The sequence below is a fragment of the Cryptomeria japonica genome, chromosome 3 (genome assembly GCF_030272615.1).
Source record: "Cryptomeria japonica chromosome 3, Sugi_1.0, whole genome shotgun sequence".
In the NCBI taxonomy this organism is placed as follows: Eukaryota; Viridiplantae; Streptophyta; class Pinopsida; order Cupressales; family Cupressaceae; genus Cryptomeria; species Cryptomeria japonica.
The window spans coordinates 632,967,856-632,985,952 of record NC_081407.1 but is presented as its reverse complement, the minus strand read 5'-3'; the positions used below and the strand labels follow the sequence as shown (position 1 = coordinate 632,985,952).

The following is an 18,097-nucleotide window of genomic DNA, read 5'->3' as shown; positions in this document are numbered from 1 at the left end:
TTATGATTTTTAGCAGGAAGCATAAACCAAAGAATATACCATCATCCTATCAATTGAACTGAAACTATTTAAATATTAATTTTCTTTTGATTGTTTTTAAATATTAAATGATGAATAATTTTAATAAAAATAAGATTTTTATTTTATTTTTTCATTTGAAGGAGATGTAAAATATCACTAATTGTCAGAGCAGTCCATTCCAATATGTTGAGTGGATTTGTTATCGCAGGCTCCGTTATATAATTGGAAGTTATAGAGCACTATCTAGGTAATTTACGCAGGAAGAATAATTGTTGCAAAGTAGAAAACACGATATTATATTATATTAATTAACAACTCCTTGAAGGTTGACATTTGAAAACACATTATCCTTCCACTTTTATAGGGAAGATTATGAGCCTTGGATATAGTTTACAGACAAGATGACGGTCACATGTAGCGGGCTAAAGCAGCAAGAGCGCCGACGAATGGAGCGTTAATGTAAGTAGCTGGTTCAGAGTGCGAATAGTCATTACGATCATCCCTGAATTGATCATTGTTATCAGGCCCTCCAACAACTGCTCCAACCAGAATGTTTGGATTCGGGCCATTGCCATTCAATCCTAAATTGAAACCATCATTGCACGATACTTTCTGAGGATGGTGATAAACTGAAGGCAACGACGATCCTCTGTGGTGAATATGCTGTGGGAACTTTGTACCGTACCCCACCATGTATGACATTCCGAGGGGGTTGTCTCCCAGAATGTAATCAACCTGAAAAAACAGAACGGTGAAATAATTTCAGTCACTTGAGGGTGTCATTAATATATAGAAACAAACTGTTTCGTATTGTCTATTCACCTGTCTTTTTGCAAGGGTACGGATCCTGGTGGGAGTGACTACTCCGTTAGAACATTTAACTACTTGCTTGGAAATGTCCAAATATTGTGCGTAAGTGAAAAGCAAGAAGCTCGTGGAGGTGACATATTGCAAATTGCTTTCACTCATCTTGAACAGAAGCCCACCTGCAACACCATGAAATCAGGCCAAGTAATGAATTTGTGTACATATTCAACATAAACAGAATTTGTGTATATACTATATATCGAATGTAAACAGAAGTGAGTTAAAATCTATGCAACAGTGAAACCTGGCGTGTATTTTGAAGATGAAGTTTCGGGCAGAAGGGAGCAAATTAAGCTATCAGCATGGCCTCTGTAATCCTCTAGGGATTTCACGTTTTTAACTAGAAATTCCTGCCAAACAAATTTTGAAGAGTCGAGTTTTAGTAGTAAGAATTATAGAATAAGGAACTGTGGTGAAATTTTTCTTTTCGTCATTTTTAAACCTTGGCCAAAAGGACTCGGGCTCCGGCGTGCTTTTCATCCCAGCTGAAGATATTATCGCTGTCGTCAGCGCCCAAATTGGGCCCATTTGTTTGAATGTAGTTCACATACGATGGGTTCCCTGTCGCCTTTTGCAACCAAGCTGCAGCCCACAGTAATTCGTCCTGCCAGCAAAAGATTTTTCTTGGGTTAGTCGCTTCTACATACGTCCATGGCTCTGCTCGTGAAAAAACTAGTATATTTATATTTAGAAAATTTAAGTAAAAAAACTGGTAGATATCATTGTTAAGGTAAATAAAAACAAATCAAATTTAATTTTTGTGACTAATTTCAAGTGGAGGTGTTCAGGGGAAGGGGATTCCGAATCGCTGATAAGAGAGGAAGAGAATATTTGGTCCCAATGTGGTAGGGTAAGTAGCCTTTGAGGAGGACTATCTCAACCAACATTAAATGAAAATGAAATAATCTTTGTTTTATATGGTAGAATTATTATTTTTTGTTTATCATTATAGAATGCAGTCTATCTGCATAATAATTTTAGATTGAGTATTCTACATACACGATAACCAGAGTAGGAGCAGTAGAATGGACAAACTTCAGACGAGAGGGCGTCACTGTAAGATCCTCTATACTTATCTGCGAAATCAAACACCTGAGAAAGGAATAAAATTTCCGATCAAAATACTTAAACCCAACTTTTTTCAATAAAAATTCGGACTGATAAAACAGAGGAGTATAATACTACCACCAATATGAGTGAAAGTAATTGAAATTTTACCCGCATTGCAGTTTGAAGGAGAAGGTTAGAATAAGATTTGTCTGTTGATTCGAAGACAAGGGAGGCGGCTGCGAGGGCTGCAGCAGTTTCAGAAGCAACATCTGAGCCTGGGTGTTGACTGTTTACTTTGTACACATTACGAGAAGTGTCCATGTCCTCTGGTCTCTCCCAGCACCTGTGATCCATGTTAGGATCAGCCACCTAAATGCACAACACCAAATACAAATATATGAATACAGCCTGTTAGTTTTATCATGCAAAACTTCTATTATTAGAAATAAAAGAACAAAGTGAAACCAAAACTAGCAAATGACTGAAAAGGATGAAGAATCCAAACCTGCACATATATTAGTCCCGGTTGAGAAGTGGCTTTGAGCAGATAGTCAGTACCCCAACGAACAGCATCCATTGCATGTTGGAGGTCATCACCCATGTACTGTCCAAACTCCACCACGCTCCAAGATAGCATGGTGGTCGTAAAAGCCATTGGGAACCCAAATTTCACATTATCTCCTGCGTCGTAGTATCCTCCGCTCAAATCCACCTGCCGCCATAACAACAACATTTAGCTACATGAAAGCCCAGTTTATGTCAGAATTGACTGAACAAAAAAAAAAATATGAAATGGACAAGACTAAACATACGTGTTGATCAGCTCCGTCAGCAAGGGCAGAATCTCCCCTCCATCTCATCCTCTGAGTGGAAGGAAGCTTGCCGGATCTTTGGCCTTCAAAAAAGAGAATGGATTTCGTGAGAGCATCTTTATAATTACGAGAGGCAGACGCATACCTATTATTGTAGTCTACTCTTGCTCTCACTGCCATTATTAAACTCAAGCCTAAGCTTAACACTAGCAGAGCTACTTTCCCACTCATTCTCGCTCCCACTCAAATACCAGATAGATATGCAAATGATTTGTGTCTGCTTAACTCACCAAAATGGCACGAAGAATTCGTAGCATGAGTCACGAGCAGTCTAGGGAAAAACCGGTTCGGAGCTCAATTAAGGAAGAAGAAAATGTACGGTGCAGATTATTCCTGAAAGCTTGGAGCGCATGCAGACCGTACCGTAATACTTATTGGGAACTGAATTGGGAAACCCTAAGAGGAAAATGTGATGCATCAGTGAAGAATTACAATTAGTAAATCTATATTTAGAAAATGTTATGTAAATACATTGATAGATATTATCATTAAGAGAATAGTTTAATATAATTTTGTGAATTTTATTGAGAGAATAGTTTAATATAATTTGATATATTTAATTTTAATATAGTTTGATGTATTTAATTTTGTGAATTTTATTGAGAGAATAGTTTAATATATTTTTTATATATATTTATAAGTACAAGTAATTCTATATATATTTATAAGTACAAGTACTTATATATATTTATTCAATTTGACATATTAATGAGTACATAAATATTTAAGTGCATCTATCTAATAATATATATATTTATTTAAACTTTAGAACTACTCTAGATTTATTTTATCTTATTTGCATTGTTTATTTTATTTATTTAAGAGGCCTTTTATTTAATGGAGGGTTACTCTAGAACTTATATAAGAATTGTTTTATTTTTCTTGCATTATTTTATTTTTGATGAGTTATTTTTATTTACCTAAAAATTATTTTATTTTATATATTTTACAAAAGAGTTATTTTATTTACTTTAGAATTCTTTTATAATTTTAATTTTCTAAATATATGTTTGTTGTGTTGTACATCTTATGTACATGGTCACGAGTTAATATTTTGTGCCACTACTATAGAATAGCTCTTAATGTAATTACACACATCCACATATTTATCCTTATATATTAGTTGCATATTTGAATCTAAGCCCTTTTATGTCTTAGGTCATTTGTACAGGTGAGGGATCAAACCCACAAGCATTAACTTAACCCTTAAACTTTAAAATTTGGTCAACTCTCACTCATTTCTTTTCTACCTAAGGCAACTTAACACATATTTTAAGATTTATTGCTATGTTTTTTATTACAAGTTTTACAAGACTCGAAACCCATACAAAAGAGATACTCTTTAAAGAAAAACTAATAGCGAAGCCATATCGGGCCAATAGCAACAAAAACAACATAAAATAGGGTCATCATTCATAGAAATTAAACAAGATTTATTTTTATATTATTATATTTAAAAACATTCAATTTCAATCACTTTATATCTCAAAACATCCTCTCCTCTCCCATTTTCAATATCATCATTGACACTTAAGGAATGGAACATTTTAATTTAGTGGTATAAAATGAATCTAGATCCACACATTTAGTATTGGAGTATGTGCATGGTTGAGATCTACTATCTTCCATCTTTGACAAATATTTATAAAAGTCAAAATAGGAGAACATAGTCGGACCTAGAAACATAATGATATCCCTTTAATGGTGTTTAAAAATATTAATAGTCTTCACATTAACAAATAAGATATATCCAGCAAAGATCGCTATCTATTTCTCATCTCTACTTTTATTTACTCTAAACTAACTACACTATTGGTATGAACTTGACACATTGTGTCCCTTGTTAGATTATTGCTTTTGACTCTGTGTGTTCTTGTAAAATAAAACCCTCCATAATTTCATAAAGAATTCATCAATTTTATTGAACAAAAGTGTATTATCATTAATTATTACATTGTTTTAAATGTGAGGCAACTAATATATAATATGATATATGTCTACCTAATATATAGCAAATTATGAAGATGTGAAAGAGTTACTCCCACAAATATACACATGTGATGAGGAGTGAAAAAAGTGTTGGAATAACACTTGGTATATTACATTGTTTAATCTGTTTCGGTTACAAAGATTCTGTTATCATATGAAATTTAATGACTTTCATTTTATATTAAATAATTTTATCATTTTTATCAATCATACATATTAAAAATGATTTTTTTTTCTATTTTAAAGATAAGTTTTATTTTTATGCACCTTAGTTTAATTTCAAAGATCAAGATTTTTTAATTTGTGATCAAAATTTGAAATACTTAATTAGCAAATATATAATAAGTTTTTAAATTCAGATTAAAAAATATTTAAGATAATTGATTAAAAATGTCATAAAAAAGTAAATTGTTCTATTCTATCTTTGACATATTCTACATATTTTTTTAATTTTATTATAAATATAATAAGATGATCTATTATATTATAAAATTAAATTTTATATTATATTTACATATAATAGATTTGCAAAATTTAATAATAATTTAAATTTAAAATGTCATAAATATGATTTAATAAAAAATATATAATGTCACTAGATGTGATATAATAAATTTTAAATTTGTAATATATATCATATAGATAATCAAATTCCAAAGTATGATAGGGGAGAGGGACCAGTAGTTGTTAGGGCTAACTTCGTCAACATGTAGCCATCACATGGAATGTCGTAAAACTTCCGTTTTTTTATAGAAATGTAATATAGGCACTTAACTATCTACAACTAAGGTTTGAAGGTGTCACTCATCATGCAACTCATCAAAATAACAAGTCTAGTGCGAAGTGTAAGAAAATGACTTTTTAAAGATTCAACCGACTTAATCTAAAAATCCCTAGTTGTTGAATAAAAAAATATCATTTGTAATTAAAATAATATCATATTTTTATGTAAAATATAACTTATATGAAACGTAAGTGGACCAAATACCTATTAGTAATCATAAACGTGTGTTATCTCTAACTTTTATATCCAACACCAAAGGACCAATAGTTAAACATAAAAACAACATATTATGATATAAAATAAAACTTATATGAACACAAAGGGACCAATTTTTGAGCACTTAAATCTTTGGACAATCCCTCACATTTCATGGAGAAAAACAAGTTATTTATTGTGTTCACCTTTTATAATTGTGATAAGACAAATTACTAATATGAAACACTCCAAAGCAAATACATTGCTACCCCAATAGTTGTACACATAAGAATAATATTTTTACACTATGACTTGTTTAAGTGAGTATCTTATTTTATAAATGACGCACTTATAGTGGATAGCTATGATATTTTATTTGAAACAAAAAAATGATCTATTTCACTTGTTAATTAATGTATTTATGTTTTTTTTATATAACATTTATAAGTTCTCTTATGTTCAAGTATTGGTCCATTTTGATCAACATTTGGCAATTTTTTTATTTACATGTGAATTATTTATTCATTATATAGTATAAATATGTGATAAGACTGGATATTATATGCACGATTGCTTTAACGACTATTGGACCCCATACAACTACTGATCCCTCTCCCCTCTAACTTCTTCCTTAAGCTATTAAGAAAATCATGTCACCCCTTAATGGGTCAACAATTCACACATGATGGAATCCTTGAGCTATTAGGAAAAACATGTTCTCTAGAATCATTTTATTTTAATTCCGCCAAAGTCTCCTTGTTTTACTCTGTATGATATGTTGTGGGACATCGCCTGGCGTGGAGGGGATCGTGAAGTCTTTTACCTTTCCTGGTCTCACTTTGGTTGACTCATTCACCCTGAAGAAGATAAATAGTCATGAATGGAAGTATGTCTTTTCGGGAGAGCTTTCTTCCAACGACACAGCGATGATATGCCTTGTTTTAAATTCCACTTTAGATGATATCAATGTGGTAGCACACAGCGATGATATCAATGTGGATGAACAAACATCTGGTAGCACACAAACACACACATACAAAAAATGTGAAGAATTTTTTTTGACATTGATAAAATATAGTTTTCAAACTATGTGCTTGTTATACCCATGATAAAACTGAGTGGTGGGATGTGAACCATTTTCAAACTCTCTAAATCTGATTTTATTTATATTAAAAAATAATTAACAACTACACTAACAACATTAACCATCAATACATGAACACCATAATTATGTGGAAAATACATTCAGCGGAAAACACAATAAAGGGAAAACCACAGTTACAATCATACTCACAATATAAATATACTTGATTACAAAGTTTTAGGCTTCCACAAGGAGAAAAAAGCACCTGATGGACTTGCAAGACTAAGGTGCAATACCTTAGGGCAAGCTACATGAACTTTTTCAACTAAGACACGCTGCTTTAGCAAAAGATACAAAAGAGGCTGCCAAGAGATCCATTGTCTTCTAGCAACAGAGAGAATAGTAGAAGTTATATGAGAAGAATCTCCTAATCATGAGATTGTCCTTGAATCACTATATCAAGCGATCAATATCATGGCAAATGTCTCTGATAATCACCACTATATCAACACACTATCTTACATACTATATTACCTTCAAAGCTCTTCATAGATTAGCTTTCACACATCCAAAGTCTCAAATCTGCTTGCATATAATCCACATTTGCATCTCATCAATTCACACACTATTCCATATACAAGTCATATGTCCACACTCCTTAAATATAAGATAGATAATAAAAAAATTAGTTGAGGGTCGGCCAAAAACAAAATAAATATTAATGCACAAAATGAGCCACACAAACCAAAAATATGTTACTTGCATTTAAATATACATTTTTAGGTGTTGCACTCCTTGATAAAGAGTGGTTTAGGAATTTGTTAAGATGGGATGTCAAATTATGTATCTAGCGATTTCATAATATAATGTATTTAGATGGATTAAGATAACAATGTGTCATACATATGCCTTTCACTTATTTATAATGGGTCACATAAACAACTATTCAATTATTTAAATTAAGTGATAAGTAAGGTTACTGAGTTTAGGGATTTACTCCTCTATTGTGTTAATAGGAGAATGTCTATTTTAAGGAGATAATTACTATAAGTATATGTGATAAAAATGATATTGTGTTTGGAATATAAAAAATTGTACAATTTTATGCTTCTTAGAGGATTTATTCTATTTATGCATATACTAGATATTACGATATCTTGACCCATAAAGATCTCTCATATTGTGTGTGATATATCTTCTACATTATCTTACTATACTTCATATGTTTAGGTCTTACAAAGCTGTCATCAATATCTACAAGAGAACTGAATGATACATGATAGTGAATGCTATCATAATGTAATGCATCACAAGGTAAAAGCTCACCAAGAATATGCATAGAGTCAACATGAGATGTAAAACAGTGATCACCATAAATTATATTACCAAAGGGTTATAAATCAAACGATAAAGGGACAAGGTTATCATGATATGTAGAAATAATAGCATCACAAAGACATTAAAAATGTCATGAACAACCATGGAAGTTCAAACCCATCACATAAACCATCGTCCTTAGATGTATCATTAGAAGAGAGAGTTGCACTATCATCATCATCACACAAGGGGTATAATCATCATGAATCAATAATTCAAGTGAAGTAAAGCCATTTAACATACATTCAGAAACAACATGTTCTATTAGCTATAAAATAGACTCACTCATAGGAAACATGAAGCATTGTTGGTATGAACGTAGGGCGTTATTTCATCAAAAGGTTAAAAGATATTAATCAATGAAAAAATGAAGCATCTTCTAGTCTTTGAATTTAATTAAAATCAATGATGTAATAATAATACATATGCATCTTCTAATCTTTGATACATACGTGAAGATAATTGAAATACAAAATTAATAAAAACGAGGGGGCCACCCATCTGCCCCTACTATTCGACCACCCAATGATATAATAATAATACATGATTAAGATATCAATTAATAAGATTAAGATAGATATCTAACAATAAAAATCCAAACCCTAAACAAGAGGATCATGTAATAGAGATCCAGGGCCTCATTTGAACTCATAAAATTAATATTGATACAGATATAGAATGAAACTACACCTTTTTATGGCAAAGAGACCAAAGCATTAATTGACATTAAGTATAGTCTAGAGTGCATGTATAGAGAACAACATTTATTATCGTGGTTCCATAAATTTAGTGTGACAAATAAACTAGAACTAGTTTAGGACCGAGCCAGATAGGCGAGGCATCCAACCAGTGGAGCGTTAATGTAAGTAGTTGGCTCTGAACATGAATAGTCAGAGCACTCATCCTAGAATTGGTCATTCTCATCGGGTCCTCCCACAACTGCTCCAACTAGAAGTTTAGGTTCGGCGACCTGCTATATAACCCTAAGTTGAAACCATCATTGCATGGTATGGTCTTCGGATGGCCATAAATTGAAGGCAATGATGATCCTCAGTCATAAATATGCTGTGGAAACTTTGAACCATCCCCCACCATGTATGACATCCATAGGGGATTGTCTCCCAGAATATAATCAACTTGAGCCCAGGATAAGAAAAAACAGAAAAGTTGAAATAATTTCAACTGAGATTTTATTATAATATAAAGAAGTATTAATTGTTTACCTTTCTTTTTGCAATGAAGCATAGTTTGGAGGGAGTGATTAAAATATTAGCGCATTTCAATACTTGCTTGGAAGTGCTCAAGTATTTGGTGTAGGTGAAGAGCAAGAAGGTCATGGAAGTAACATATTGCATATTACTTTGACCAGTTGGGTCATTGAACACAAGACATAGAAAACATGTCTTTTAGTCTATGGAGAAACATAATGATAGTGATACCCAATAGAGATTAGAATTCAATATGACCTGGTCAGTATCCTGCTGAAGACGTTCTAGGTAACAGGGAACAAATAAAATTGTTACCGAGGTGTTGATATTAATCAAGAGACTTCAATTTATCAAAGAGAAACTACTGCCTATAATTAGATCGAATGGCTTAAATCACACACACTAAGTTTACATTTTTAGGTCTAAAAGTGTTAAACACTAAGAGTTGACTGACATTTTCTAGGCTTAATATGTTGCTTAAGGTGTGTGGTCATACAAAGAATACACTTCTAGGCTTAAAAGTGTTAAACAATCAGAGTTGACTAACATTCTCTAAACTTAATATGTTTCTTAGTGTGTGAGGTTTAAGACTGGCCGAACAAGAATACGAAGATATGAAATGACTGTGAACATGGAAAAAAGGTCATAAAATTATGATTATAAATGACATACCCAAACCAAAAGACTTTACGTACCTAGATGTTTCTGATCCCACCTCAATACATTTACGATATTATTTATAAAATATAGTAAAACATAATGAATGCCATCTCTTCGTATGACCACATACTTTGGTCTTTGCAATAAATAACAGTTCTTTGTCCAAGCTACAAACTTGCAAAAGAAAAAGAATAAATAAAGAAAATAGAAAGACATTGACTGTAGGGATAGTTTTTTGTGTTTACTTGTATCATTTTTACTAATCTATCACTTGTGCATTATGTATACACATAGTTTGCAAAAGGGTTTAATCATGACTCAATACAAAGGAGAGAAATTTCCCCACCTTTTAACTCATCTTTGTATTGAATCAGTTTTATTATTTAAATATCAGAACGTTGAGGATGCAGTAGATTGAACTGCAACTGTTAATCCAAAAATAGAGCACTAGATTGAAAGAGCAAGGTTAAAAGTGAAGGTTGAAAGCTGAGGAGTGAGTGTAGCATTAACTACCAACCTTATGCACAGAGGAGATTTCTATTCTCAGCTAGACATAAAGTTAACGAGATCTCTCATAAAATCAATGAATTCTCATAATGTCAATTTCAAAATTGAGACAAAAGTGATGCAATTATGAGAACTCAAACATACTCCCCGTCAAACGCGACGTACATTCTCAACTCATAGAGAAATCCACATGTGACGACTCTGCTGGGGATCAATCCCATAATCTCTGGTTTCATAGACCAGCGCCTTATCCATTGGACCACAGAGTCACAACGATAACATTAATCCTTCCAAGTATAGTACTTTTGTGTTTACTTCTTTTCTATTTTCTCTGTTTGAAATCTTCCACCTCGCACTTTGCAAGTTATAGCGATGAATCGTACAAGATGAATTCAATAATTTTTTTTAATAAAAATGATCATAACTTGATATTAATTTTTTCTGTTTGAAATCTTCCACCTGGCACCTAAGAGATCAAACTAGTTCTACATAAGAAAATGGATATGAATGTTTTTTTGTGTTGATAGAACATGATTGGGGTCATGTTATATGTTAAGCATTACAATAATGTACATATAAAAATGCCAAAACTATTGTAACAATGTAGGATATGTACTTTCATCCCTTTTGATGTATATTTAAACATTTATTAATCATGGATACAAAAATATAATATACATATTAAATTAAATAACAAATATATTACAGATATATTATTAGTTCCTATCAAAAATAGAATATTATTGCATTCATTGATTTCTTTTTTTCAATTAGTTTAATTAATGAATACACAAAATTAAAAAAATTCAACCAGAATTCTATAGTTTTAATTCAATTTTTTTGTATGATTATAAAAATATCATTTAAAAAAAAAAATTTCCATTGGTATCTATAATTGTAAAATTCAATTTTCCAAACAAAAAAAACATTTTTATACATTCAACTTATTAAATAAAATGTCAGTGACATCACTCCCATCTATCCATTGTACATAAAACATTTTTATACATTCAACTTATTAAATAAAATGTCAGTGACATCACTCCCATCTATCCACTGTACATATCAATACATAATATTCTCCAACTATATTCGAATAAATGTCTCTTTACTTTAATGCACAATAGTTCTTCTTATGCCATAGTCTATCAATGTATTGTCAACCTCTCCCTGTGCATGGACAAATCTGTAGAGAGTAAATGTTGTAAACTAGCTTGTGTAAATGCCATTTTTGTCTAGATGTCCAACTTTAATTTGAATGGAAGCATGGTCACGTCCTTCGATGTGATTAATCGGTTCGTTGCAAAACACAAGTTGCTAGGCATTGATTAATTTGATAAGTTATATAATTTGATGAAATGTATATAAATACATCTAATTAAATCAATGGTAATGTCATATGGATATTTAAAATACATATGTAGAAAAGTAAATAAATTAAAAAGAATACAAGCTTTTAAATTTATTTATGTGTTATTGTATTTCACTTTAATTTTATGTAAATGAATGCTTAAATTTTAATTTATGTTTTTTTAATTAATGATTTAAAAAAATTAAACTTTTAAATGGAAATGGCATTTATTATGTTATCTCTAATTAACGATTAAAAAAAAAACTTTTGATTATGGGATCTAAAGTTTTGTTGGTTTTATCAAGAACATCTAAGCCAATGCCTTAAATTTCATTGCTTCATTATGTTTCATGAGACCTGCAATATTATTAATTGTGAGAATTTATGTGGTGGCTCTTTAACTTTCTTTAGATCAAATCAATTTTTAAATATTTTTTTGAAATATATGAAAATATTTATGTGATTTTTATTTAATTATATATTTATATATTAATAAATAGTCTATTTAAAATCAATATTTTTAAAAAGATTTTACTTATTTTCATACATATATTTTTCTAGTTTTATTTATAAATATATACAAGTTTATATATTTATTCAATCTATGTATTAATTATCATAAATATCTTAAACATGCCTATCTAAAAGGTAAATTATTTTATATTGTTTACTTTATATCTATATTTATAAGCACAAGTACTTTTATATATATTTATTTAATTTGACTTATTAATGAGTACATAAATATCTTAAGTACATCTATATAATAATATAATATTTTATTTAAACTTTAGAACTACTCTAGATTTATTTTATCTTATTTTCATTGTTTATGTTATTTATTTAAGAGGTATTTTGTTTAATAGAGGGCTACACTATATAAGAAATGTTTTATTTTTCTTACATTATTTTACTTTTGATGAGTTATTTTATTTACTTAACAGTTATTTCATTTTATATATTTTACAAAAGATTTATTTTATTTACTTTAGAGTTATTTTATAATGTTAGTTTTTTAAATATATGTTTGTTGTATTATATATCTTATGCACATGGTCACTAGTTAATAAAATTTGTTGCTATCTTATTATATTTAAAGGCATTCAATTTCAATCACTTTGTATCTCAAAACATCATCTCCTCTCTTATTTTGAATATCGTCATTCACACTGAAGGAAGGGAAGAAGGGAACACTTTAATTTAGTGGTATAAAATGAATCTAGATCCACCCATTTAGTATTAGAGTATGTGCATGATTGAGATCTACTATCTTCCATCTTTGAAATGTATTTCTTAGAGTCTATATAAGAGAATATAGTAGGGCCTAGAAACATAATGATACTCCTTTAATGATATTTTAAAATATTAATAGTCTTCACTTTAACAAAAAATATATATCAAGCAAAGATCGCTATCTATTTTTCTCTCTTCCTCTCCCTCTCTATCTCCATCTCTACTTTTATATACTCTAAACTAACTACACTATTGATAGGAACTTAACACATTACATCTCTTATTAGATTATTGCTTTTAATTCTCCATGTTGTTGTAAAATAAAATCCTCCACAATTTCATAAAGAATTCATCAATTTTATTGAACAAAAATAGGTCATCATTGAATATTACGTTGGTTTGAATTTGAGGCAAATAATTTATAAGGTTATATATGTCTGCCTAATATATAGGACAAATTAGGAAATTGTGAAAGAGTTACTCCCAAAATATACACGTGATGAGGAGTGAAAAGAGTGTTTGAATAACACTTGGTATATTACATTGTTTAATCTGGTTCGGTTACAAAGATTGGTTATAGAACCCTTTTCTTAGAATAGAACAACCGTTTCCATTTCCTCGTTGTATAAAATCTTTGCAAATCATAGAATATAATTTTTTTTACCATGTTTCCATCATATAGTATCAGAGCGGGTGCTGTAGCTGTTTGCCACGCAGCACATGGAGATCTTAAGCATTAAATTTTAGTTGAAAATACTTTTGTTTAGCAGTCTAAGTGAATATGGATGGCTAAGGCAATAGGAGAAAGATCTCTATCATTGCAAACTTTGACAGTGAGGAATAATGTGAAGATGTTTTAAGATATGGCGTAGAAACCAAAGCGATGTGATCTTGTATTATGCAGTATTTGTAAACCTTGTGATTAACGGAGTGTTATAACCAGTGTGTCAAGACACCATGGCACTGACAATTGTGTATGTGGCTGCAACAGTGATGCATTTTCTAGCGTGCAGAAACACACATGAATTGATAATTAAAACATAAAAAATAATTATCTTTGATATACACATGAATTGATAATTAAAAGAGAAAATTAATAAAAATTAATGATAAAAAATCAATAAATAAGATTCAGATAAATATCAAACAATTAAAATCCCACTTCTAAACAAGGGAATGATATAATTGAAATCCAAGACCTCCTTTGAAGTCATAAAATTAATATTGATATAGAATGAAACTGCACTAAGAGACCAAGGTATTAACTTTCATTAAGTATAGTGTGGACTGCATGTATAGAGAACAGCGTTTATTATCGTGGTTCTATAGATTTTGTGTGATAAAGAAACTAGAACTAGTTTAGGAGCGAGCCAGATAGGCTAGGGATCCGACCAGTGGAGCGTTAATGTAAGTAGCTGGCTCAGAGTGTGAATAGTCATTACGATCATCCCTGAATTGATCATTGTTATCAGGCCCTCAAATAACTGCTCCATCCAGAACGTTCGGGTTCGGCGAGCTGCTGTATAAACCCAAGTTGAAACCATCGTTGCATGATATGGTGTTAGGATGGGCGTAGATTGAAGGCAAAGATGATCCTCGGTGATGAATATGCTGTGGAAACTTTGGACCGTACTCCACCATGTATGACATCCCTAGGGGATTGTCTCCCAATATGTAATCCACCAGAAAACAGAAAAGTTTAAAATAATTTCAACTGAGATTTTAATTTTAGTAGAATATAAAGAAGTATTAGTTGTTTACCTGTCTTTTTGCAATAGAGGTGTATTTTGGAAGGAGTGATTCTGGTATTAGTGCAGGTCACTACTTGCTTGGAAGTGCTCAAGTATTTCGCGTAAGTGAAGAGCAAGAAGGTCGTGGAGGTAGCATATTGCAGATTACATTGATCAGTTGGGCCGTTGAACAGAAGACCACCTGCATACATAAAAAAAACATGGCTTTTAGTCTATAGAAGAAATATAACGATAATTTTACCCAATACAGATAATAACCTGGTGAATATCGCGCTGAAGACGTTCCAGGCAACAGAGAACAAATAAAGTTGTTAGCAAGGCCTTGATATTCACCAAGAGACTTCACTTTGTTTAGCAGAACCTCCTGTCAAGAATACGAGTACAAAATGAGTTCTACTCTTAAACTCCACACTAAACAATGTATTAAATCTAAAAACAATAAAAAATATTTAACCTCACATTAAACAACGTATTAAATTTAAAAAATAAATAATATTTAACACATTTAAATCTAGAAATCAAAACTTAATGTTAAGCCATCAGAAATTCTAACGTGAAAAAGGCCTGGAGTTTATGATTCTATATTACATACCCGAGCCAAAAGAATTCTTGTGCCTAGATGCTTTTGGTCCCAGCTCAGTACGTTGACGTTATCGCGATAGCCCAGAGCGGGGCCATTTGATTGTATGTAGTTAAAATATTTTTGACTTCTCGTGGCTTTTGCCAGCCACGTTGCACCCCACAACAGTTCGTCCTGGATGAAACAAATTAATGTCTATTACCTGCCAGGAAGTTATTGAAATTTCAATTACATGTATATATAGTTATACTTACGCGGTAGCCAGAGTAGGAGCAATAATACGGGCAGACTACAGAGGCGAGAGAGTCACTGTAAGCTCCTCTATGCTCGTCCGCCAAAGCAAACACCTGATAATCATCATGATACTTAGGGTTAACGGTAGACAATTTTGGCATAAACAAAGTAGGTTAAGTTTTGATTTGTTTAAGTTAAAATATGTTAAAAAGTAGGGTATATTATGAATTTAGATGAATCATTTGAGTCATTATTATGTATGATGTAAGATTGATCTAAAAATTTCAGTTTGAACAATATATTTTAAACTTTGATTTGTTGAGGTGGCTCTCATCTTAAATCACACTAATAAATAAATCTTATTAGAATTTCAGATGAATCACATAAACAAATCAAAACTTACAATTTATTTAAATTCGATCTACAATTAACTAAAAAAATTTGATCTAATTTTATACAACATAAATTATTTGGATATTTCTATTGTGAATAAGATAATTATCAACCACTTTCAAAGTTGGGTGATAATTTTATCATTCATTTATATAAAGCGGCCTCACCCGCACTGCATTTTGGAGGAGAAGGTTAGAATAAGGGGCGTCTGTTGATTTGAAAACCATGGAGGCCGCAGCAAGTGCCGCAGCTGTTTCAGAAGCAACATCAGAGCCTGGATTGTGAGCATCTATTTTGTAGACGCTGCGAGGAGTCCATGTCTTCTGGTCTCTCCCAGCACTTGTGATCCATACTGGGCTCTCCCACCTTTCAATTTCATCGAAATACAATTGTATTTAATTTGTTTCTTATGTACTCTATCTGACTCTTTTAATTTAAATATCACCCACGTTTGTAGTGTTAAATAAGTCAAGATATGCCTAGATACCTGGACGTATAGAGTGCCTGGATAAGCGACGGCTTTGAGCAAGTAATCTGTAGCCCAACGAATGGCTTCCTTGGCATGCTGGAGATCATTTCCCATCTTTCCTCCAAACTCCAAGACGCTCCATGATAACATGGTGGTGGTAAATGCCATTGGGAAGCCGAATTTCACATTATCTCCTGCGTCATAATACCCTCCCCTCATGTCCACCTGAAACCGAAAAGAAATCATTGAATATTTATGTTAGAGCGTGTGTTTGTAGTGCTTGAATGTGAATGTACATGCTGTTTAAGTTGATGTTTGATGCATGCTCTTAGCTAAATTTATTTATTTATTTATTTTCATTTGTCATTAAACATTATAATTTTAATAATTTTTTAAGTTTGATATAAATAATGTATTCTATGTTTTTAATTGTTTAATCAATTCATTTTGAAATCAGATTAATAGAGGGGTTCTGCTTAAAAGTCTTGATACAATTCTACAGGAACCACTTAAATAAATTAGAACTTAGAATATGCTGTTTAAATCAAAATATCAAAAATGAAATATAATTAAATTAATTAAACATTTATCTATATGATAAGCAATTCCATTAGAAAGATCAAAATCTTGTGTAATGTTTCAACATTCTAAATATTAGATTTCACTAAACAATATAAGTTTTCATTCATTCAAATGATTTATTTGAAACCACATTAATAAATAGATTTTACTGAAGAACTAATGTAATTTCAGATAATCTATCTAAATAAATCAAAATTTAAAATATAATATTTAGATCAAAGAACTGAAAATACATAACTTTAAAATTAATTAAATAACTACAAAATATATACATAATTAACAGCTCCATCAGAGAGGCCAGAATCTCCCCTCCATTTCATTCGCTGATTGAAGGGAAGCTTGCCGGATCTCTGCCCTTCAAAGAAAAGAATGGATTTCGTAAGAGCATCTCTATAGTTATGACCAGCCTCTGCTCTTGCCAATACTAATACTAAAGCTAAGGCTACCAAAGCTATCTTCCCAGTCATTCTGATAGCCTACCACAAACTCCCACTCAATTTCTTACAGCTATGCGATGCACCTTACTCTCTTTATATAGATGTTTAAGATGTTAAAACAGGTTTAAGATTATTGACTGTTACTGAACTTAATTCAGCACTGTTATCAATGGTAGTTACGCAACTTACCCATTAAATGTACAATAATAGATAAAGCATTTTATTAAGGAACACTTCATTGCAACTTCGGACATTCTTCTACATAACTAAATGCGTACGCAACACATGCTATGGCTGCGAATCTCAGATTTGTAGCTGACTCTAATAATCAAAGGTAATAAAACTATTATTAATCTTTCTAGACGATCAAAAGACTGAACCAAATTCATGAACATTCTTCATGTTTCCAAATTAATGTTGTGGATAACCATCAACCACATCATTATTTTATTC

At 31.2% G+C, this 18,097-nt stretch overlaps 1 protein-coding gene and 1 pseudogene across 1 annotated transcript; both read right to left on the bottom strand.

Annotated features, from left to right (window-relative positions):
- Positions 1-429: 429 nt before the first annotated feature.
- Positions 430-2,954, bottom strand: LOC131072071 (endoglucanase 1). Its single transcript, XM_058008096.2, has 8 exons — positions 2,751-2,954; positions 2,444-2,650; positions 2,107-2,307; positions 1,888-1,980; positions 1,331-1,492; positions 1,133-1,238; positions 844-1,007; positions 430-756 (listed from the first exon to the last, which is right to left on the bottom strand). The coding sequence occupies exons 1-8, from the start codon at positions 2,928-2,930 to the stop codon at positions 430-432; spliced, it is 1,440 nt and encodes a 479-aa protein (XP_057864079.2). The 5' UTR covers positions 2,931-2,954.
- An 11,603-nt stretch (positions 2,955-14,557) lies between these two features.
- LOC131072042 (endoglucanase 1-like) lies at positions 14,558-17,674 on the bottom strand (annotated as a pseudogene).
- Positions 17,675-18,097: the final 423 nt, after the last annotated feature.